Source organism: Ailuropoda melanoleuca, chromosome 9 (assembly GCF_002007445.2).
Source record: "Ailuropoda melanoleuca isolate Jingjing chromosome 9, ASM200744v2, whole genome shotgun sequence".
Lineage (NCBI taxonomy): Eukaryota > Metazoa > Chordata > Mammalia > Carnivora > Ursidae > Ailuropoda > Ailuropoda melanoleuca.
This window is the reverse complement of record NC_048226.1, coordinates 3,837,785-3,860,981: the sequence shown is the minus strand read 5'-3', so window position 1 is coordinate 3,860,981 and position 23,197 is coordinate 3,837,785. Positions and strand designations below refer to the sequence as shown.

The 23,197-nt window shown below is 43.5% G+C and overlaps 4 protein-coding genes across 8 annotated transcripts in view; 2 read left to right on the top strand and 2 right to left on the bottom strand.

Annotated features, from left to right (window-relative positions):
• The first annotated feature begins 307 nt into the window (after positions 1-307).
• Positions 308-4,871, top strand: RAMAC (RNA guanine-7 methyltransferase activating subunit). 4 transcript variants are annotated; one of them, XM_034667823.1, is made up of 5 exons: positions 364-447; positions 1,084-1,159; positions 1,248-1,296; positions 3,687-3,865; positions 4,347-4,871. In XM_034667823.1, exons 4-5 carry the CDS (start codon positions 3,696-3,698, stop codon positions 4,531-4,533), a joined length of 357 nt encoding a protein of 118 aa, XP_034523714.1. In that variant the 5' UTR covers positions 364-447; positions 1,084-1,159; positions 1,248-1,296; positions 3,687-3,695; the 3' UTR covers positions 4,534-4,871. The 4 variants fall into 4 exon arrangements, with proteins under 4 accessions (XP_011215180.1, XP_002930190.1, XP_034523714.1 ...); XM_034667822.1 differs by having other exon boundaries at positions 369-447; positions 3,665-3,865; XM_011216878.3 differs by lacking the exon at positions 1,084-1,159 and having other exon boundaries at positions 308-447.
• A 1,633-nt stretch (positions 4,872-6,504) lies between these two features.
• On the top strand, positions 6,505-7,067 carry LOC117803852 (RNA guanine-N7 methyltransferase activating subunit-like; the record flags this gene model as incomplete). Its single annotated transcript, XM_034668886.1, has 1 exon — positions 6,505-7,067. A coding segment is annotated over one exon (225 nt), but the record flags the coding sequence as incomplete, so codon positions are not given.
• A 7,653-nt stretch (positions 7,068-14,720) lies between these two features.
• Positions 14,721-20,171, bottom strand: C9H15orf40 (chromosome 9 C15orf40 homolog). The gene is made up of 4 exons (XM_011216876.3): positions 20,019-20,171; positions 19,211-19,337; positions 17,103-17,230; positions 14,721-15,773 (listed from the first exon to the last, which is right to left on the bottom strand). Exons 1-4 carry the CDS (start codon positions 20,130-20,132, stop codon positions 15,678-15,680), a joined length of 465 nt encoding a protein of 154 aa, XP_011215178.1. The 5' UTR covers positions 20,133-20,171; the 3' UTR covers positions 14,721-15,677.
• A 1,271-nt stretch (positions 20,172-21,442) lies between these two features.
• The window catches only part of BTBD1 (BTB domain containing 1), a 40,466-nt gene continuing 38,711 nt past the window's right edge, over positions 21,443-23,197 (bottom strand). Inside the window, exon 8 of one of the 2 annotated variants that reach the window (XM_034667810.1) lies at positions 21,443-23,116. In XM_034667810.1, the coding sequence (XP_034523701.1) occupies positions 22,958-23,116 (159 nt within the window). In that variant the 3' untranslated portion in view covers positions 21,443-22,957. The remainder of the gene's footprint in view (positions 23,117-23,197) is intronic. The other variant, XM_034667811.1, reaches the window with a different exon arrangement.

Sequence of the window (23,197 nt, the reverse complement as noted above, 5' to 3'; positions counted from 1 at the left end):
TGAGAGCTGTGGGACCGCTGAGGCCCTCCACTCGTGCCCACAGTCCACCGCAGCCCTCGCCTCGCGTCGCCGGAAGTGGCCTCCCATTCGCCTCTCCGCATATTTCCTGAACTCCCGTCCCCACCCGTCACCGGTGCCCAGCCAGGGAGACACTTCACACGCACGGCGACGTAGTGTCCTGCCCAGGGAGCGCGGGCGGAGAGCGCACGCAGGGAACCGCCCCCTCCGACGAGCCGCCGGCCGCAGTCCGCGGGTCGCGCCGTCGATCCAGCGACGGGGAAAACCCCGCACGCCGAGCCCGCGATATCGCGAGACCTGGCAGCCCCGCCCCCACGCTGGCCCGCCGGAAGCGGAAGTCAGAGGAATATCGGCTTGTCGCCCGAGTGGCTCCGTTACCTTGGAGAGCTGAAGTAGTGGGAGATCCTTTGGCCGCGGTGTGGGCCGGAGGTGGGTGTTCCTGCATGTGCGGCGGGGGGTTGCGGCCGGAGCGGGATGGATGCAGCCCTCGGCGAGCCGGTCGCCCGTTGTGGGGGCCACAGGGAGCAGGGAGCTGGGCGGGCCGAGCCAAGGGGCCGCACGGAGCGGGGATCCCTCTCGGCCTCCACAGGCCGTCGCGTCTGGGGCGCTGAGGTGCTGCGGGAGGGAGCAGACCTGTCAGAGCCTTGGTGGGCAAGCCCTGCCGGGCCCTGGTGGAGGTCTGGGTCCGTCTCCTGGGCAGCGAAGGCCCAGTGCGAGCAGTCTTGTCCGGCGTCAGTCGCCTGCAGCCAGAGTTGACTGTGGTGTTACTTACAAAGAAACTAGTGGTAATAAGTAAATAAATCTTTAAAAAAGGGTGGGGGGCGCCTGGGTGGCTCAGATGGTTAAGCATCTGCCTTCGGCTCAGGTCACGATCTCCAGGTCCTGGGATCGAGCCCCATGTCAGGCTCCTAGCTCAGCGAGGGGGTCTGCTTCTCCCTCTGCTTGTGCTCGCTCTTTCTCACTCTCAAATAAATAAATCTTTAAAAAAAAAAGAGAGAGAGAGAGAAAGAAAGAAACTAGTGGTGTTGGAGGACGGGTCTGAAGGGCTGACGCCTTCCTTTCTAGGAAAAGAAGAGAACGCAGCGTGTTCTCCTTCGTGCTCGGACTAGCCTACTGGTTTAGAAGGCCCAGCGGAGCGTTTGTAACCAGCCCCTTCTCCCCCGCCCCCACCCCATACACCTTTTGAGGGTTTCTTTCCAGGGATTCAAGCGTTTTTTTCCCTCCCACAGATCGAAGCAACATAAACATTAAACATTGCAGCTGCCTCTAATTGCTGGGGTAAGTAAAGCTCAGATCCATCAGAATTCTATTTAAGTCCCATTCTCATGAGTGCTGGTAAAGAAACTTGTTCACTTGTGGCAGGGGGGATCGTGGGAGTAGTATTTTTACCTTGCCTTATAAATTTTTACTCCCTGTCTGGTGGGATATGGGTCATCCTTCTGGAGATTTCTGTGATTCCTCTGAAAATCCAGGCACGATTTTCCTTAGCTGAACTTACTACAAATCATCCCTTGGATTTGAGAATTTGACATCAGTTTGCCAATCCCAGACACACTGAAAGTCTATGAGAGCAGTAGCCTGAAAGAGAAAACTTCTGGGTATTGCTTCTTGCATCCACACAATAGTCTTGGCTTAATTTTGTTGGGTTAAGGGCAGTAGTATCAATATTGGCGTATTTCTTGAGGGATTTGGCAGAAAAACTAATGAAGAAGCTGCCTTTCACCATCACGTGTCTTTGTCAAAGGCTTTCATTTTAAGTTGAAGTAATACAGGAAAAAAATAATTTTAGGTTGTCAGGCAAGAGGGGGAGATTCAGTTTTAAAGTTTTAGCATGATGTCATATACGTCCCAAATCATAAAACTGGCTTTAGGAGTCTTGAGGCAAAGAGTAGAAAGATGAAGTTTGGGTTAGGAAAGGCAGGGGACAGGAGTACTGACCACTGTTTGGCCAAGGAAGACTGGTAAGAGGGCTGCCTACCTAGTACTGATCGGGCTGGCTTCCAGATCTTGAATTAAGATTAAAAGAAGTGAACTCTTGGTCCCCTGGCTTCTCAAGGATGAGGCCTCTTGTAGCCTAAGCCAAATCCTTTCTCAGAGAACTGATGTCAGCTCTCTGAGAACGTGGCTGCAGAAATACTACTTGAATGAACCCATACTTGGCCTGGGGAACCCAGCCAATAAAAGATTTCAGGGTTTTTTTTAGCTGTTAGACAGTATCATAGTTATTTTTCATTTTGTCATAGAATAAGAGTACATTGGATGCCTTTATAAAGTATCCTACACTTGAGTAGCTATTCATTTAAATGCTTATTTGCCTTTCCATTTTCATGTCTCTCCTGTATTTTCAGTTTCTCTTTTTTACTGGTTTTCTTTTCTTATAAACCACCTCAGGTCAGTGTCCTGGGAAAAACTGGAGGTAATCTTCCAGTAACTGCTTCGCTACTGCCTTTTTTTTCTCTTGTGTTCAGTGAAGCTTCTTGAAAGCTTAGTCTATAATCCGTGTAGATTTCTAGTTCCTTAGCTTCCAATTACTTCTCAATAAACTGCAGTCCTGCTTCAATCCCTAGTACTCTAACATAATCGCCTCCTGATGGCTAAATCCAATTAATTTTCTCTTCTTGGTTCTATCATTGTGCCATTCAACACTGAGGACCATTCACTCTATTCTCTTGCCTCCTGTGGGAAGCTCTTCTGATTCTTATCTGTGTGTGTGTGTGTTCTCTCCTCTTCTTTATTTCCAACTTCCTTATAGGTCATTGTTCTCCAGGATTCTGCTCCTTGATACTCTTCTTATTCCACAGTCTTCCTGAGAAATCTCATCCACTCTCATAACATTAAGCACCAACAGAATTGCTGATGTCTCCCATAGTTATTATCACCCTAGTTCTCAGTTCCATATAGGTAACTGGGAGCTCACTCTCCATGTGGATGTACATACCATAACTAACTTCAAACTCTGTATCCTCACCTACCCTTTTTCCTGTAGTTACAGCGTCACAGCCCATCCAGTCATTTGGCTAGAAGCCTGGAAGTTATCCTTTACTCCCCCCTCTTCTTCCAGCATCTGGTTAGTGGTTAATTTCTCCTGGAATTCTTAAAAAACTGTGCTCAGATTTTCTGCCTCAGATTGAGCCCTCCAGTCCTGCAGTAATCTGCCTTTGGTTTGTCCCTCACTAATCTCTTCTCTCCCTTAGCAAAGTGGTCCTTCTAAATAGTCAGTTTGCCCTTGAGGCTTCCCTGCTTAAACCACTTAGGTTTAAGGCTCCCCCTTTCCAACCAGAGTAAGTGCAAAGTTGTTTGCATTGAACACAGTTTTTCAGTTTGGTCCCTGACCATTTATTTGTTCAGCTTTGTTTCTTGACATTCACTGTTCCTCTCTTTGTATTTACACTACGTCTGTCTCTTACACTAGACTGAGAGCTCTTTGGGGGGGTAGAGACCATGCTATATTGTTCATCTTTGTATCCCAGGCGTCAGCACAATGCCTATGGTACAGAAATCAAGAAATACCGAACTGAATGTCTAAAACCATCTTAAATTTAAAAGTATACAAAGACTTTTATGAGTACCTTGCCTAAAATTGTTCATTTCTTGGTTTTTTTACACTACCTGGTGAGACAGTTTTTTTTTTTTTTAATTCTCATAGAAACCTATTAAAAACTGTACAGAATTTCAGGATGACAGACACTTCTGAAGCTGTTCCCAATTTTGAAGAGATGTTTGCCAGTAGATTCACAGAAGATGACAAAGAGTACCAGGAATACCTGAAACGCCCTCCTGAGTCCCCTCCAATCATTGAGGAATGGAATAGCAGAGCTGGTGGGAACCAGAGAAATAGAGGCAATCGGTATGTATTACTTCAGGAGACATGCAGGTGGCTGATGTGGGAGAGGACGGCTTTACTCCATGAGCCCATAAGGCCAGTGAGGGCAGGAACCAGTGTTTCTGTTCAGTACGGTGCACCTCATGCCTGGTAACTGCCTGCGCACAGTGAGTGGCTGGTAAATATTTGCTTTAATATTTTGTCAGCATCATGTGTTTTTTTTTCCTTGCCGTTCATTTGTGTATGTGTTTTAGTGGGGACAGTGTTTTGTGTTGTGGTCTGCCTATTTCTCTGCAAAGTGTATCCAGTATAATACTGGAAGAATGACTTAAATCTTAGGAAAGTTTTGAATAACTGGTGCTATATGTAACATTCTGCAGAGAAAAATTCTTTTACTGTCTTGTTTATGGAGTATTAGATTGAGAAATAAAATACACTGGGATAGATTTGTCATTCGTGTTTTTTAAAAGGGAAGTATAAAAACCTTTTTGTTTTGTTGTTGTAGGTTGCAAGATAACAGACAGTTTAGAGGTAGGGATAGCAGACGGGGGTGGCCAAGTGACAATCGATCCAATCAGTGGCATGGACGATCCTGGGGTAACAATTACCCGCAGCACAGACAAGAACCTTACTACCCCCACCAGTACGGACACTATGGTTACAACCAACGGCCTCCCTATGGTTACTACTGATGGAAACGTCAGCAGCTTTTAGTAAAACCATTTCCTCTGTTAACATGACAAAAGTTTGTGTGTATCTTCTGTTGGTCATAATCTTACATCTGATTTCAGAGAGTGGATTATTAACTTTTTGGAACTAGTGACTTTTTTTAAAAAAATGAGATCTTACTAGAGATGTGACGGTTCAGTAAGCCCCTAAAAATTTGTGGATTATATGCCTGACTTCTACCTCAGATTCTGTTTTGTTTTATGACTTAATAGTGCTTTGAACTTGGTGTCTGTTTTCCTTGTTTGACCTCCAGGAGTTCTGTCTTTGGTTTACACAGAAATAAAAATTTTGAAGTAGAAAACGCTTGATTTGACTTTGTAAGATACAGAAGTATCCATATACTCAGATGTGCTCATTCCTAAGTTTTTACAGAAGTTAGTGCAGTCAACTCATGAACGCACAACTATGCTTACTTGTAACGTACTGTACGTGACATCAGCAGTTAAAGGTAAAGCAATTGTAGATGTTTCTTCGGCTTTTGTTGTCGTGACCGTGGTACTTTGTCACTACTCCCGGTATGAGTCAGTTCCACAATCGCTTTGGTCTCTTCTTAGAGGGATGTCAAGAATAAAGCCATAACCTGGGAAAGGGACCCTTCTCAGTTTCAGTGTCTTGATCTAGTGGTGGTGAGATTGGGGCACACAGTCATTTCATTACAAACTATAAGGCTTTTTGCTAAGTTAAAGCGGATCAAAATTCACGTGTTATACAAAAGTTTAACTCTGTAAATGTTCCCCTTTCCTTCTCAATAGCACGTATATAATGCTGCATTCCAACTACTTTTATGATATTTAATGTGAATTGATTGTACAATGTTATATTCACTTCCAAATGTGCACCTTTGCTGCTTCCTCTTGTATAAATACAGTGATGCTGTAACTTCCTTTTAGACTGATCCGTTAATGGCCATACAATGGTTTTATTCAAATAAAATACAAGATTAAGCAATTTCTCTCTCAAGTTTTGGCAGTTAGACTGTTCATTAACATGATGAACCTTTTGGTTTTTTGTTGCTCTTCCCTTTGTATCTGTTGAAAAGGTTTATTTGGCTTAAGAGTAATATTAAGAGCAGAAGTTTCATCTTAGGGAAAGGAATATAAAGGCAACTCCCTAAATCTGCCTTCTGCTGCCTTCTCTCTTAGCACTGCACTCTAGGCCCTTGAGGTTGATTTCTCCAGGCACTACTTCTCCATGCTCTGGATCCAACTCTCCCTGCCACTCCCCTTCCTGAAGAGCCATCCTTTCAGGTAACTGTTTGATTGGAAAGGATCTAATAAATCAGGTCTTCACACTCAGATGTAAATAAAATTTCAACAATAAGATAAGGGTTTTCCCTATACCCCTCTAATTACATCAGTAGGCACAGTGCTGTTCCATCTTTACCTTTATACTACAGATAAGTAGCCTAGAGAGTTAAGAATGGCTTCCCTGCATGCCAAGATCCTCTCTGAAGGCAGATGGGTTATGAAAAATATCTGTCAACTGATAAAGCACAGACACCGACTCACTGGGGTAGTAGCTGGCCACAGCTTTAGAATGGGATCCTGATGGCCCTCCGCTGTGCTGGCTGCTGGCACTAATTAGGGAGACCTGTGGATGCATGGGGCAGGGCTGGAGTGAGGGATGGGTCTCAGGAAGCTAAAAGGAAAGGTTATTTTCAAACAGTATTTAAAGATTCACAGATGGCCTGAGTATCAGCCCTGCTTGAAAATATGAGAAGTGTCCTTTAACATGAATTATTTCTGCATTCTGCATGAGNTGCAAAGTGTATCCAGTATAATACTGGAAGAATGACTTAAATCTTAGGAAAGTTTTGAATAACTGGTGCTATATGTAACATTCTGCAGAGAAAAATTCTTTTACTGTCTTGTTTATGGAGTATTAGATTGAGAAATAAAATACACTGGGATAGATTTGTCATTCGTGTTTTTTAAAAGGGAAGTATAAAAACCTTTTTGTTTTGTTGTTGTAGGTTGCAAGATAACAGACAGTTTAGAGGTAGGGATAGCAGACGGGGGTGGCCAAGTGACAATCGATCCAATCAGTGGCATGGACGATCCTGGGGTAACAATTACCCGCAGCACAGACAAGAACCTTACTACCCCCACCAGTACGGACACTATGGTTACAACCAACGGCCTCCCTATGGTTACTACTGATGGAAACGTCAGCAGCTTTTAGTAAAACCATTTCCTCTGTTAACATGACAAAAGTTTGTGTGTATCTTCTGTTGGTCATAATCTTACATCTGATTTCAGAGAGTGGATTATTAACTTTTTGGAACTAGTGACTTTTTTTAAAAAAATGAGATCTTACTAGAGATGTGACGGTTCAGTAAGCCCCTAAAAATTTGTGGATTATATGCCTGACTTCTACCTCAGATTCTGTTTTGTTTTATGACTTAATAGTGCTTTGAACTTGGTGTCTGTTTTCCCTGTTTGACCTCCAGGAGTTCTGTCTTTGGTTTACACAGAAATAAAAATTTTGAAGTAGAAAACGCTTGATTTGACTTTGTAAGATACAGAAGTATCCATATACTCAGATGTGCTCATTCCTAAGTTTTTACAGAAGTTAGTGCAGTCAACTCATGAACGCACAACTATGCTTACTTGTAACGTACTGTACGTGACATCAGCAGTTAAAGGTAAAGCAATTGTAGATGTTTCTTCGGCTTTTGTTGTCGTGACCGTGGTACTTTGTCACTACTCCCGGTATGAGTCAGTTCCACAATCGCTTTGGTCTCTTCTTAGAGGGATGTCAAGAATAAAGCCATAACCTGGGAAAGGGACCCTTCTCAGTTTCAGTGTCTTGATCTAGTGGTGGTGAGATTGGGGCACACAGTCATTTCATTACAAACTATAAGGCTTTTTGCTAAGTTAAAGCGGATCAAAATTCACGTGTTATACAAAAGTTTAACTCTGTAAATGTTCCCCTTTCCTTCTCAATAGCACGTATATAATGCTGCATTCCAACTACTTTTATGATATTTAATGTGAATTGATTGTACAATGTTATATTCACTTCCAAATGTGCACCTTTGCTGCTTCCTCTTGTATAAATACAGTGATGCTGTAACTTCCTTTTAGACTGATCCGTTAATGGCCATACAATGGTTTTATTCAAATAAAATACAAGATTAAGCAATTTCTCTCTCAAGTTTTGGCAGTTAGACTGTTCATTAACATGATGAACCTTTTGGTTTTTTGTTGCTCTTCCCTTTGTATCTGTTGAAAAGGTTTATTTGGCTTAAGAGTAATATTAAGAGCAGAAGTTTCATCTTAGGGAAAGGAATATAAAGGCAACTCCCTAAATCTGCCTTCTGCTGCCTTCTCTCTTAGCACTCCACTCTAGGCCCTTGAGGTTGATTTCTCCAGGCACTACTTCTCCATGCTCTGGATCCAACTCTCCCCGCCACTCCCCTTCCTGAAGAGCCATCCTTTCAGGTAACTGTTTGATTGGAAAGGATCTAATAAATCAGGTCTTCACACTCAGATGTAAATAAAATTTCAACAATAAGATAAGGGTTTTCCCTATACCCCTCTAATTACATCAGTAGGCACAGTGCTGTTCCATCTTTACCTTTATACTACAGATAAGTAGCCTAGAGAGTTAAGAATGGCTTCCCTGCATGCCAAGATCCTCTCTGAAGGCAGATGGGTTATGAAAAATATCTGTCAACTGATAAAGCACAGACACCGACTCACTGGGGTAGTAGCTGGCCACAGCTTTAGAATGGGATCCTGATGGCCCTCCGCTGTGCTGGCTGCTGGCACTAATTAGGGAGACCTGTGGATGCATGGGGCAGGGCTGGAGTGAGGGATGGGTCTCAGGAAGCTAAAAGGAAAGGTTATTTTCAAACAGTATTTAAAGATTCACAGATGGCCTGAGTATCAGCCCTGCTTGAAAATATGAGAAGTGTCCTTTAACATGAATTATTTCTGCATTCTGCATGAGTAGCCTATGTGGTGGTGGTTTTTCACCATTAGACTCTCCCCTGTATGCTTAAAACTGAGAGGAATAGGGGCGCCTGGGTGGCGCAGTCATTAAGCGTCTGCCTTCGGCTCAGGGCGTGATCCCGGTGCTCTGGGATCGAGCCCCACATCAGGCTCCTCCACTAGGAGCCTGCTTCTTCCTCTCCCACTCCCCCTGCTTTTTGTTCCCTCTCTCGCTGGCTGTCTCTGTCTGTCAAATAAATAAAATCTTAAAAAAAAAAAAAAAAAACCAGAGGAATAAGTCATGGCTTCTGCTTCACGTGGGAGAGACTGAAAATAACGTTAAAAAAATTTAAGGATAATTCCGAGAATTATCTGAAGGAGAAAGAATTAAAATAGTGTCACACGGAATTAATCTCAGATTGTCAGTTGTAATTAATAGCCTGTAGCATTTCTTGTAAGGAATCCTCGTGTCCAGTCCTGTCCTTACATGGAGAAAAATCAGTTAAACATGGAGCTTATGGGTTCACCTGTTAAAATGAGGATAATACCTTGCCACTCTTCACAGGGTCATTATAAAGATAAGTGACCAAATATACAAGAGCTTAAGATAGGGGCTCCTGGGTGGCTCAGTCATTAAGCGTCTGCCTTCGGCCCAGGGCGTGATCCCAGGGTCCTGAGATCGAGCCCCGTATCCGGCTCCCTGCTCTGCTCCGCTGGGAGCCTGCTTCTTCCTCTCCCACTCCCCCTGCTTGTGTTCCCTCTCTCGCTGGCTGTCTCTCTCTCTGTCGAATGAATAAATTCTTTAAAAAAAAAAAAAGAGCTTAAGATAGAAACTAGGGCATATGACCATTAAACTCCAATGGCACATAACTGGTGCTGTATAAACATTTGTTGAATCAATGGGAGGGAAGTATTTGTTAAATTGTAAAGCACAGTGTTCATCTAAAGGATATAGAGCGACTGATAGACGATAAGGTAGAGGAGACTTATTCAGAGTAAAGATTTGTAATTCTTATGTGAATTAATATATGAATTAGCAAAAGAAGGAGAAATTATATCCTTCAGAATATAACAAATTTCAAATATCAAAGAAAATTTATGTAAACATTGAGCTAAAATTAGTAGCATTTGCTGTTTGAAATTGACACTGATTTTAAAATGTCAAATGCTGATTATGGAAACATACCAGATTAATATCCTTTTGAGACCAGCTTGCTGGAGACTTGAGATAGAGTTTTTTTTTTTCCTTTCTTGAATGCTAGAAGGATTTGAGATTATCCAGAGTATTCATAACCATGGGTCACAGCTCTGAGGATAGTCTGAACTCTTAAAACCAGATAGGAAAAAAGATATCTGGTGAGATATCTAGCATAGTTTTGGTTTTCAAAGCTGCAGTCCTTATAGTATAATGCTAAACAGACAGGATGTAATTTTCCCTTTGTAACTTATTCGCCTAAAGGAAAATCTAGAACTTTATGATAGAATTAAGAGTAATGAGATAATCAGTTTTAAGGTTAGAGTACTAAAATGGAAGGAAGTGATCTCTTGCCCTGAAGATTACTGCTAACACTAATTCTGAACTCTAATAAAAGCACCACACCTTATTTCTAAAGACAGTTACTTTAACACGTAAAATTTTTTCTCAGACCTATTCCCTTTGATTCATTCAACCCAAACACAGATTTGGCTGTGTATGGAAACCTATGCCCTTGACCTTTGACTCCTTTACTTAGTACTATTGCTTATAGTGAAAGGCTATTTTTTTTTTTTCATTAGAAAATGTAGGAGATATATTCCCAGCTCATGGCAACTTGTAATACCATTTAATAACTTCAGTTAGCTGGAAAGATGACTTATGATAGTGCTTACTTCGGTAATGTTAGACAAATTGAGGTGTTATAAACCATTCACCGAAAAGCTTATTTGGGATTTGTCTTTCGGTATCTTGTATTTTGACCACAGAAGCATATTTGAGATATAAATGAGGATCCTGAAGTACTAAATACTTTGGCTAATTCTGTGTGAAAAACCCAATTATATAGGTCACTCAGTGTCCTTCCTCTATTTAGAAATCTGTGCTTTTAACAATCTTCTGTGTTTTAATTTAGAATGAATTAAGGCCAACAGGAGTAAATACTCTTGAAGTTGGTAGGAGTTACAATGTTAATTTTTAGATTTCTACTTCAGAATTCAGATACACTCTTTGTCCTGTGTTCTGTGTTATCTAAAAGATTTCTCTTGGCTCCTGATAAATTATTATGGAGCCAAATCAACAACTAGATTCAAATAGATTCTATCACTGGACTCCAAGGAAGCCTTGAGCAAGTATCTCCTCCCTTCCAGAAGGCTAGACCTCTGCTAGGACCAGCTTCTGAGGAAAGTAGTGGCGGCGGCAGAGAGCCCTTAACCTGTGGACATTCTGGGGGACGATGGCCTGGGTCCAGCTGGCTGCATGGGGCTCATCAGTAGGGCCACACGCTGTCAGGACGTGCCAGAGTTGAAGAGGAAGTAGCTACAGCCCCTGTGCCTTGCGGAGGCTGTTAGGTGCCCAAGAAACATTCTTATCTGAGGAGTTGGTTACCAGTGCTCGCAGACTGGGAAAGCGGAGATAAGCTGTGGATAATGCCCCCGAGACTTTCAGATTTACAGGGCATTATGGGAGAAGCAGGTTAAGAGGGCAGGTCTTCCATCAAAACTGCTAACATGTAATCTGACTGCCCCCTTGTAGGATTAAGTGAAAGCATTCACAGCAAGTATGCATCATGGGGCTGGGCCCACAGTCGGTTGCAGGTCCGTGTCAGCTGTGTGCCCACAAGTGGAGTGGGATGTGGGGGACCTCTGGGCTGACCTGGGTGCAAGAAATGCAGCTCACAAGTCTTCACCAGTGTCTCCGTGGGCTGATGGGCTAATTCAGTTGTTTTCATTCCTGTCCCTAAGGGACAACACAGAGCCCCATGTATTAATTACCAGTTAGATTTCCTCTGGGTTTCAGTGACTTCTCCTGAGACAGCTTCAGGGGATGATGTGATGATGACCTCGTGGTTTTTTTCCACTGCCAGTGCCTTTAACTCCCTAAAGGATCCCCAGCCTTTGTTGAATTACATAAATAAAGCTGCTCTAATTGCTAAAGGCCAGAGCTTTTTCATTTGAGTGTTTTCTCATTTTACAATTTCCTTCACTATATATTTGGTATGTATACAAAATAATAAATGTTACAAAAAAGTGAACCACCACCAGTCGCTGTACTCATCCAGCGATACGGCCTGTTGTGTGCACTTCTTTAACCATGCCCACACACATCTGTATACATTTGATATACGTTTTCCCTTTTTTACTGAAGTGAGATTGTATGTATAAATATATACACACGTGTAGAGTATTGTTTCTGTAACATAATAGACATGACTCCAGTTCAGTAACTACAGATTCAAAATGAACAGCCTAATATCCTACAGTATGGATTTTCTGTTGATTATGTGATTATTCTCCTACAGGCAGACACTTATGCCAGTATATTCTTTAGGATTTTTATGTGTTCTATGAGGTATTCTCCAAAGTAGGATTATTAGGTTAAAACACCTGTATTTTTAGTAAGTGCCACATTTTCTAAAACACTATAGCAGTTCACATTCCCATTAGCAACACACGAATGTACATATACCTGTCTCCCCTCTCCCTTCCTAGGACTTCAACTTTTTGTCTAGAGGCCACGGGCTTTTTTGTTTTTGAAATCAGAGAACTTTACTAGGGTTTATCTCCTTGTCAACCATTCTTTGTCAGTGTTTCCCCGGGATGCTGCACCTTTTATTCCTTAAAATAATTCTTTTCAATATTTTCTTGATCATATCTTAGTTCTTGTTCTGTTCCACTTTTTGGGTTCTTTTTCAGGACCCCAGTTGTGTCTGTGTTGACTTCCCTTTGCCTGACTTCTAGATCTATCATTTTACTTTCTTTGCTCACCTTTTCTCTATCCTGCCCTCCAAATTCTGTGCCCTATTTTCAGCCTTTTTATTGTTTCCAACATAGCCTTTATTTCCATGATGCTTTTATTTTTTAAAAAATTTGATTAGCCTCATTTCAAGTGCTCAGTAACTACATGTGCCTAGCAGCTACCGTACTGACAGCATAGTTTTGGAAGAGGACTAAAGACTTGAATTTCTGCTGACTTGACTCACTCCCCTATTCTCCAGTTCTCCAAGCCCCAAGGTATCTCTAGGGAACATAAGGCTCTGGAAGTTTGAAAGCCAGTGTGATAGTAAAACCATATCATGGAGGAGTTTCATATAGAAATGACCACTGAGTCTGTAAATCGTGCTGCCAAGTTTGGGGGTTCCCTGCTGCCCAGACTCTAGTTCAGGGGGACTAGATGGACCCTGTGGCACACAGCCAGAAAATGATTAAAAATGCTGACAACCTTATCAACTGACTTATAAGGATCATCAGAGGAAAGCCTATATGGGCAGAAGTAGGTGGTCTTCTTGGAGCCTAGAAAAGGGAAGCTCCTGTGCCAGGAAGTGTCAGTGTCCAGTGTTGTCCCAGGAAAGGGGCTAAGATATAATGGGTCTATCTCAGATGGTCAGAGCTCCCCTGCCCCATCCCCTAATTTGCTTGGTTCTGGTCCCAAGCCCTCCAAGCAGTCTTCAAATGATGACTGGTTTAAAGAGATTTCCCAAAGTAACAATGTATTCACTAGAAAACCCCACTATATAGTCTGTGTGGCGGGTGTGTTCTTCACTCAAATTAAGAAACTGGCATCGTGTTTAGAAATGAGTTCCTTGCCAATTTTCCAGCCCAATTCCATTTTCAAAAACACCAACTAAATTGGGATTTCTGAAAGCTGCAGAATGAAGGGAGACGCTCGGGGCCATGCTGACTCCACGGAGGTACTGAGCTGGGACTTCTGAGTACCCAGCCAAGGAAGTTAACTCCACACTCCAGCCCAAACTGAACTCAAGGAATCTGGGGATAAGCCTAAGAAATGTCTCCAAGACCAGACAAGAAGGATCAGAGTGTGACACTGGTAGTCAGGTGCTACAGAAGACGTTTCCAGTGGTACTGCTCACTTCAAAAGGAATTGTCTGCCCCTTCAAATTCTGTGTGGCTTTCTGCTCTTGCATTATGGTGCCACCTCTTGGATGTAAATTGAAAATCTAGCTTCTTAAAATTTTTAGTCTCTAGTCATATGCATTTTAAAAATCTGTAGTGGGGGTCACAGTGGGTTTTTAAATTTATATTCTGCATTACAGTTAATGAACTACTTACCCGAACCCCTTACTACAAATCCCTGGGTGGGGGGCTATGCTGGCAGCCCAGAGCCCAGAGCAAAACTGCCTCCTGAAGTCTGAGTTTTTAGTTGTTTGTAACTTTAGACATTGCAAAGGTGCCACCTACATCCTCCAGTTCTCTCTCCCCATCTAGACACAAAGGAGTGGGGAGAGGCTAACAGAGCTTTTAGAAAATACCAGAGCTCTTCTGAGTGGCTTCTCTTCCTGCTGGAGGGGGTGATTCGTGGACAGGAAGCCTAGAGCTATTGCCTTTTTGCCTCCGTGAAGGAAGCGGGCCTAAGGACGAAACGGGCACTACTAGCTTGAGTGAGTCAGGAATGAAAGGTGGGTCCTTTATGACATACTGAGCTGCTGCATCAGACTCACCCCTAAGTCATCCCGACCTCTGGACTTTCCAGGCACTGGGCTAATAAATCCCTTTACTGTGTAAGCCAGATAGAGTTGAGCTGGGTTTCTGTTACTTGTCAAGGAAAGCATCCTAACAGTAATCCACATAAAAAAACTGTAAGTAATGCCTTTAGAGCACACACTGGAACGTATGGAAAAGAGTAGGAAAAGTTCTGAAGCCAAGACCAGGTACAGTAGAAGCACTTGTGGAGGCAGTGTGGCAAAATGGCTTCGAGAAGAAGGCAGCTGAGCATAATTCATGTTCTGCCATTAGTACTGGCTGTGGTCTAGGGTAATCCAAGCGACTCTTCTTGTCATTGGTTCCTATCAACAGAATAAGAGTTGTATTAGATGGCTGTTTCCCAGCTCTTTCACCATAAATAATTTTTATTATTGGTCCTTCTTGGGGATTTTGTATTTTTAAACATTTTGTCTACCAATATATTTTCTCAAGTACTTAGACAAAAGCACACAACTGCTTTGATTCTGATCAGCAAAGGTAATGAACTTGTTATTTACCTGACCAAATCACTATAATTTGTATTAGATATTTAAAAACAAAGTATTTATTATTAGCTTTTGAAGCTTTAATGTAGATACGATTTCTGATAGGCTTTTACAAATACTGAAAGTAGCTTCCAGGCCCTCTTCTTTTAAGGATCTTTGGAGATTCATAAGAATTACCAGATTTGAAGACTGCACCATCCAACGAGGACAAAAATTTAGTGACTTCCCCAAAATAATTAACAGTAAATTGATAGGCTTTTACAAATACTGAAAGTAGCTTCCAGGCCCTCTTCTTTTAAGGATCTTTGGAGATTCATAAGAATTACCAGATTTGAAGACTGCACCATCCAACGAGGACAAAAATTTAGTGACTTCCCCAAAATAATTAACAGTAAATTAAAAGTCCTGATGATTATTACTTTCTCACAAAATGCTCCATAGAGTTTTCAAGACAGAAAAAGCATCTTTGTATTTCGATAAGCCTTTTAAAATATAAAGTAAGACCACGAAACAGTGTGACAGGTTTTCTTCTGTCCCTTGTAAACTCTCGAGAAGGCGACCCTCAGAACCCCAGAGGTGCTGTGGAAACATCTTCATTAGTATCAGGACAAACTGCATCCAACCAGGAGTCAAGGGATCTGGGTTCTAGCCACCCTCCTGCACGGTGTGATCCTGAACAAGCCTCTCAACTTCTGGATAGCAGAAGCCCCGTTACAGGATGAACGGGGCTGACTGAGGTCATCTTGAAGACCTCTTCCAGCTCTGTTATTCTGTAATGCGATGGAATCAGACTAACATGCTCCAAACTGTTTGGATGTCAGAACCTACACTGAACGTACAATACTTTTCAAATCCCTACTTCTTTTTTGAGTCCTGTTCTTAAATTTTTTTTTCATGTTCTTCAGTGCGCTGAAATATATTTTCCTACTTGACAGCCTGTTCGTGAACAGCAATTAAAAAGCTTCTCAAGGATGTACTTCTCATAACTTGCTTTTATTTTTTTTCAACTTGCTGCTTTAATTTCTCCAAGATCTCTTCTGTGGTTGTAGATGCTAATAGCTTCACCACCTTTTCACGGGATTTACCACCCTGGACCAAAAGGAAAAAATGGTGTCAGGATGACTCAGTGAACATTCTAATGCTGTTACAGACAGCAGGGCTCAGCTGCAGCCGTCGCAGCCGTGTCCTCAGGGCTGCCGCAGGTGGGCTGCAGCTTTCCCGACAGCTGAGCTGGCACCTTCTCCGCTCATTTCTGGATTTCTGGTCTAACCAATGATTGTGTCTTAGGTTCCACCTTACTGCAAATGTTTACAATTCTCCAGGGTTTTTACCTTCATACACCAATTTTTGTAATAATAAAAACTGGCATTGAAATTTCAAAGTGAATCATGTCCAGACGTAGAATGTTGTGTTTTTAAGTAACTTCTTTGCTTAAGTTAAAAGTGAAAATTATTTTTTAAATTACCAAATATTGCAATTTTACATAAACTTTGTATAAAAATAATTCCAAATACAGAACAAAGTGCTCGTTCTGTTACACATTTCTGAAAATGAAAAAAAGAAAAGAAAAGAAAAGAAATGCTCTAATTCCACAACCAACAAAGCCAAGGGTTTCATCTTGAAGCATCCTTTAAAGAAGGTAGAGCAGGGAATATCTATCAGGGTACAAGTGTGGGAAGTGCCTTTCAGGCCAGTGTCAGAGCTTGTGCACTGACAGAATCAGAAATGATCTACCACACGTGGAGCTGTAGCAAGGGAGGTGGCCTGATGGGAGAGACTTCTAGATGCAGCCTATTAACCAAAGACACTGAATGCCCACTAGAACCTGGATCTAGACAGTGTATCACTAGAAGCATGGCTGGGTCTTACTCCTGTACATTCTATTTCAGTAAGTCTTGAGTGATGCCCAAGAACATGTTTTAGACATCATTCCCAGGTGATTTTGATACCCACCCCCAGAGCAACCCTGGGGGGGCGGGTTTGAAGTAAAAAATGACTTCACCTGGCCCTCTCTCTCCTTAATGAGTTTCTCCAGGGAGCCAGGATAACGTGGGGGACCAGAAACATGTTGATGGACTCACTAAAGGACCCCTTTCAGATTTGTTAGTATGGTGATGACTTGAGGAAAAGACAGACAAGATCAATCTGACAGCAGGTACAGGAATACATGTAGAAAGGAGAAAATGCTCGAAATGATGGCAACTAAGGAATACATGTACAGAGCATGGTCAGTCTGAGTAAGGATCAAGGCAGTAGGAATGAAGGAGACTGCACAGAATTCACACATTTTAGTGATTAAATGGATGAGAGTTTTTTTTTTTTAAACCTAGCTTTTCAATTACTTGGAAAAGAAAGAACCCGTATTTATAAAATAATGACAGATGTGTAATCATCCAAGCTGTTTCCAAAGAGACCTACCTTATCCAAAACCACGTCACTCTTCCTGAGCTCCAAGACCTTGGAAAGGTACCGACAGAGCTCGGCATTAGCCTCTCCTTCCGACGGGGGGGCTGCTATGGCCACGCTCACAGCTTCCGCAGTCACGTCTGGAACGAAATCAGTGCGGACTGTATCCTTAAGGAGCGAGGATATTTTGTACAAGGGTTTGCATTTCCCTGCACAGGGCGGGTTTTCCATCAATAACTACTGCATGAAGAAATGAGCGAGTCAACTGCTTACACTGGAGGGAACATGAACATGGTAACTATGCCTCCACCACTGCAGGAAAGAAATCCAGAGAAAACCGACATTTCTCCCATCCTGCAGACCAAGATGGGCAGTGTCCCGGGCCTCAGGCAACTGGAAACTGCCCGAGTGACACAAAGAGCCCCAAGGCAGGATCGGGAGCTGGGTGTGAACGAGCCAGCTCACGGTTTCGTCACCTCACCAGGAAAATGAGAGCACCAGGCTAGATTCAGCTCATGTGAAATGCCTCTTTAAGGTTTGTAAAATGCAGCATTTAAACATTTAAACAGCACTATGTACACACTAATTCGATAGCACACAAACATGTTTTAGGGACTTCAAAATATTAACTTGTTTAATCCTCATAACAGCTTTATGAAGATGTTAATGCCATTATGATCTCCACTTTACAAATGAGGAAACAAATCCAGATGTGTCCAAGGGCACATGGCTATATAGTGATGTTGTAAGTCAAAGTTAAGTGTGAATGCGTGCTTTGACATCCTGGGACAAAGAACATTGCTTTTGAAGAGTGCTCCTGGCTCCCTGACCAATACAGCCTTTATACAGTGCACCGGTCCCTAGCCCTCCACGGTTATTCCGGAGAGAGAGAAATATTTACTCAAAGGAGTTTGCAAGTGAGCTTAAGCTGGTCCCCACCTGGGGTTACGTTGGCATTTTCACACCCTCACACCTTGCCGCGTGCACGGTGTGGCCACAGAATCCACAAGCACAGAGTGGTGCAACAACCCGCCTCTTGTCCTGTCACAGATTCCAATTCTAAGGTGTGCCCTTTTCCGCATTTTAGTAGCTTTCAAATCCAGATGTTTCACAGGAGATGGCAAAGAAAGTGTTCACATGGATTTTGTCTTGCTGGTTTACAGAACACTGAGTACCTTCCAGTGGATGGCATCTCAGATTTGATGACACACAGTGTGCTGACAGGGGACTGTCCACAGCGACTACTGAGAACATGCTGGCCACGGTGGCGGCAGCCCACACACAGCCAAGCGAACACAGCCACTAGCACAAACCACGCCCAGCACCCCAATTCGGAGGTCTTGTTTTCAAAGTGTAAAAAAAAGAAAAGGAATAAAGAGTTTGGAGATGAAAAAGACCTTCAAAATAATTCAGATCAATGGTTCTCAAACTTTTTTCTCACTCAGAATACGCCCCCCCCCGCCCCTACACAAGTTCCCCTGGACTCCCAACATTGATAATAAATGAAACACAGCTACTCAGGGGCCCTGCCTGCTGGCCTCCCTGTGTCCACCTAAGAGATCCCTGAGGCACCGTTTGGGGTCCAGGGAATAGCCTGAAAGCCTCGTAGTCCAATATCCCATCCCACAGAGAGCAAGAACTGGGCCCAGAAAAGTTTTGTATTGTTTTAACTTAAAACAAGTTCACACAGGAGCCGATCACCAGGGCTCTCAGAAACCAGGTTTTCTCTTCCTCCTTGGGCCAGTGGTCATTAAACTCAACCAAAATGTCTCTTCTTTCTTTCTCTGGCCAATGTCTCCAGTTCTGAAATAGGACAAACTAATAATTCTAGGCATCTTTCTACATGTGTCCTTTCTAATATAACATATTTTTAAGAGGGAAAATATACAATGGTTTTTCATCAAACTTGGTATGTTTTAAATATCGTATATCGCTTTTGACACTGGATTTACACCTTTATATTAGAATCTAGAATTTTAAAACGGAGAAGCCTCTAATGGCAGATGTGAAAAATACACCGACTGTACAGGATCAACTTTCAGCTAACCAAGGCAAACGGAGGATGGAGGGGGACCCCCCCACCCCCGCTTCGTGACTCCCACCCCAGTGTCCACATATACCTGTTACAGCGTTTTGTTTGGACCCGGGTTTGGCATGGATGGCTATGGTGACACAACCTTTAGGATCAACCGCCACAGGCCCTAAGGGAGGAAGTGGTCTCTCTGGTTCCTTGCTCTGGCTCTTACCCTAAAACGACAACAACCACCACACTACAACTTTACAGGCTATAAGACACTTTCCCACACGTCTGAGCCTTCCACTACTCCTTTTCACCTTTAACCACGACAAGCTAGTCGCGCCCAGGAAATTTCTGGCCACCCGGAAAGGTTTTCCAAGCATTCCAAATCAATTCTTGCACGAAGCCCTCCAATCAACCCAACCGAGTGTTTTTCTCCTGCGCTGGGAAGACTCTGGCTCCCACACCTTTGTGCTGGTCCCCAGCCCGGGCGCAGGGACCACTTCTTACTCATCCCTGCACCTCCGGCAGCACGAGCTGACACACGCCTGTGCGCAACTAAGCTGGAAGGGTGTGTATTTGGGGGAAAGGAAGGGACGGTGGTGGTCCTGAAGGCCCGCTCATGTGACGGAAGCTGTGGCCCACCTCCCGGTGCAGGGAACAGGGCAGCGGGGCGGCAGGTGCGCAAAGGGTGAGCACACCGGGGCGAGGACGCACTCCACGCGCTGGGGGAGCGGGGGATCGCTGGCCCTGTGGGGACCCTGCCGTCCGAAGAGAAGTGGGCGGGAGAAGGCCGCAGGAGCCCCGGGTCTCTGGGGCCGCGAGCCGCCGGCGGTGGTCCCCCGCCCGCGTGCCTCGCCTCTCTCCCGCGCGCCGCCCACCCTCCCCCTGCCACGGGGCTTGCCACTGGCCTTGTTCGTCGCACCAGCTTTCTTGGGCATCTCGGCGCCGAAGGGGAGCCGGGCAGAGGATCGAGCCCCGCGTCCGGACACAAGCTGCCTCAGCCGGCGGCCCAGCCGCAGCATCCCCGCCGGGGAGCCGGGCGGAGTCGAAGCGGTGCCGGAAGAGCCCTCCGCGCCTGCGCACGCTGGCGGGAGCGGCCCCGCAGACTCGCGTCTCCGCTCCGGCCCCAGGGCGACCCCTCCCGGCCAGCGGGAGCATGATCCCTCGCCCTGGAAAGTGGCCCAGCAGACCGGAACGGAGAGCTGGGCTTGGATCCTGTAGTGGCGGCCCCCCACCACACACACCCAAACCCACACCTCAGGGAGGAAGGCTGCGTTACCGCTGGTCTTCTCTTCCGTCCTGGGAACAAAGGATTGCAATGGGTGGCAAGGCGGGCACAGGGCCAGGTGTCGGCGGGCTCCTGCGGCCCACCAGCAGGTGTGGACGCTGCTCCCCATGGCCCACAGGTGGACGGGGCCTCAGCCCTTGGGCACATTCCACATGCTGATGGAGCACCTGCCTTGTGCCAGGCGCTGAGGATTCCACAATGTAAAAGGAAAGGAAATAATCTTTTGTGTGGTGTGGCAAGAGATGAAACTGGAGGTGGGCAGAAGCAAGGCGCTGGTGCAGTCCCACGTGTTGAGAAAGATCACTGGCTGCAGCGTGGCCAGCAGAGTAGATAGAGGTGGGGAGACCTGCCGCTCGGACGGAAGATGGTGGCCTAAACCACAATAATGAGGGGGATCATCTCCGGAATATTCACGAGATGCAGCTTGGGAGGAAGACCTGGGTTTACATTCGGTCTCCCTGACGGACCTTTTGAAACATGAAACCCCTTCCTGTGAAGTGGGTTTTATAACAGTGCGTACCTTACTGATGCGAGGCACGGAGCAGAAAGTGTGTCAGCTACTTAGTGCAGAGCGTGGCACGCAGCTCTCACTCTGAGCTATTACTAACACCAAACAACCCTAACAGGAAATAACGAGAAGAGTCTTCATTCTCCCACCTCCTGAGATCAGAACAAGGGAGAAAAACCGGAGGCCACAGAGGATCAGGCAGCAGACATGGCAGTGACGACTGCTGCCATTCAGTGAATCGCTCTAAGGCTGCAGCGAAGCGCTCGTATTGTGTGTTGCGTTACTTCCACAAATTACAAATAAGGTTAAACCTCAATTAACTAGAACTCTTGTTCCAAAACGGTATCTTACACTCAACTTTCAGAAGAAAAAGACAGAGGACAAAAAAAAAAATAAAAGGATAATATTTATTTTTTAAAAAATTCCAGGGGATGTCCCATATAACAGTTCCGTTTCTTATCCCTTCTATAGCTACCTTCAGTTACAGTCATCGTTCAGTGCAACATGCTTGAAAAGCACTGGAAATGCCTCAAATGTCAAAAACACAATAATTTACTTACCTAGGGCATACCATACTTTGAAAGGTAGACATACTTTCCAAAACGGTGACTATAGCGCGTTTGCTGGTTAATCTTTCGTTAACCAGAACCACACATTTCATAGATATTCCAGTTAACTGAGGTTTATATCCGTAAGATGTTACCAGAGACAGAAAAATGTCCCTTCAGCAATTTTGAGGCTTCTGCCACCAACACACCTCACTACCTTCTTGAAAATATAAAATGAAGTACTATTTTGGATGAAAAATTTTTATGTCCTAATTACTATTTAGAAAACCTGAATTCTTTTTAAGTTGTTACTTATAAGAATTGTGATTTGAAACCATCTTCCAAAACTATCTGATGTATCTTAATTACACATAAGCTTTTTTTTTAACAAGATAATCACTTCTGAGGGAAAAAGAGAATGTTATTTATATAAAAATTTTGCTTTATAAAAAAGTATACAAATGTTATTCTACCAGGTATACTTCCTATCCCCTCCTAACACAGCTGTACCTGTGACATGAGTGAGGTCATAAATATGAAACACAGCTTGCTTCTTGGGTAGAAAGTATACTTTTCAGCAGGAGTGATTCAACATGTTGGTTATCCTTAAAATTCAAAGTAGTTGTTAGAAAGGTCGGTATTTTATTCAGTTTCTGGTCATGTAAGATTACCGCCACAATGTCGAGCTGATCTGGTTAGCCGGGCACCAGCAGCAGCACCGCCTCAATCTCGGGCACTCGCAGGAGCATCCCCCAGACAGACACACGAGCACAGCAGTGCAGTTTAGTGACAAAGAATCCAGTCTCAGACTCTACCTTATATCCTCTGTTTATGTCACATTATTGTGAATCTGTACAAACTCCATTTATAGTTTAAAACTGTACTGTGTAACACGACTATATACTATTATAAAATATCCTTTTGTGTAAATACATGGAGAATGTTCTTGGGCATTTATTAGGCCTACTTCTAGCAATATTCTGAATGCTAACAACCAGATATTTCAAAACTCCAAATATGAGGTCAGTTTTCTTAATTTTCTGAAATTAGTTATGTGAGTTAATGGGAATTCCGTAAGAATACTGACCTGTCTCATCTCATGTAACCTTCAGAACAGATAAGCCTGTAAGTCCAATTCATCTAACAGTTAAAACAACAAAACCAGCTGTCTGAAACAAGAATCTTTCTATAAAATTGTAGAAAGACCATGAGTCAGCTGATCTACGAAATTATACAAGATATAGTTGAAAGAGCTGCGTTGTTTTTTTTTTTAACAGTTACGCCCAGTTCTCTTTTCTAAGGTTATAAGAAAATGGAAAATCTGCTTTTAAACCATGCAGAGACTTAAATCAACATTCTTCATCTAAGAAACTAAAATTTTAGTTTCTTATCTTGAAATTATAAATATTCATGACACTCAAACTATGTTTTGTGGCCAGTTTTTTATGCCTTTGAGACTAGATGGTATGGTACTATTTAGCCAAGGTGTATCAGAATGCTGAATTATGTATAAAATATTATTTCAGGTATTTGTCCATCTTCTATTGAAGTGCCGTTATTATTGCCAGGGGAACTGAAAAAGAAAAAAACAGTCTTGCTAGCAGTAGGTGTCTCGTGCATGACTTTCTTCAATCCTTTTGTGCCATAGTGGGAATCGGGACCCTAAATGCGAAAGAAAGGTTCATTAGTAATTCTCATTTAATAAGCATTCAATTTAATGTAGTGTTTTAATTAGATTAATGA

Bases quoted from the DNA above. Each gene is read 5' to 3' on its own strand.
- C9H15orf40 (XM_011216876.3), bottom strand. From the start codon at position 20,132: ATGCTGCGGCTGGGCCGCCGGCTGAGGCAGCTTGTGTCCGGACGCGGG. The intron at 19,338-20,018 runs GCCAGTGGCAAG...TTGTCGTTTTAG, and splicing joins AAGCTGGTGCGACGAACAAG to GGTAAGAGCCAGAGCAAGGA. The intron at 17,231-19,210 runs GTATATGTGGAC...ATTTCGTTCCAG, and splicing joins CAAACAAAACGCTGTAACAG to ACGTGACTGCGGAAGCTGTG.
- RAMAC (XM_011216878.3), top strand. From the start codon at position 3,696: ATGACAGACACTTCTGAAGCTGTTCCCAATTTTGAAGAGATGTTTGCC. The intron at 3,866-4,346 runs GTATGTATTACT...TTGTTGTTGTAG, and splicing joins CAGAGAAATAGAGGCAATCG to GTTGCAAGATAACAGACAGT.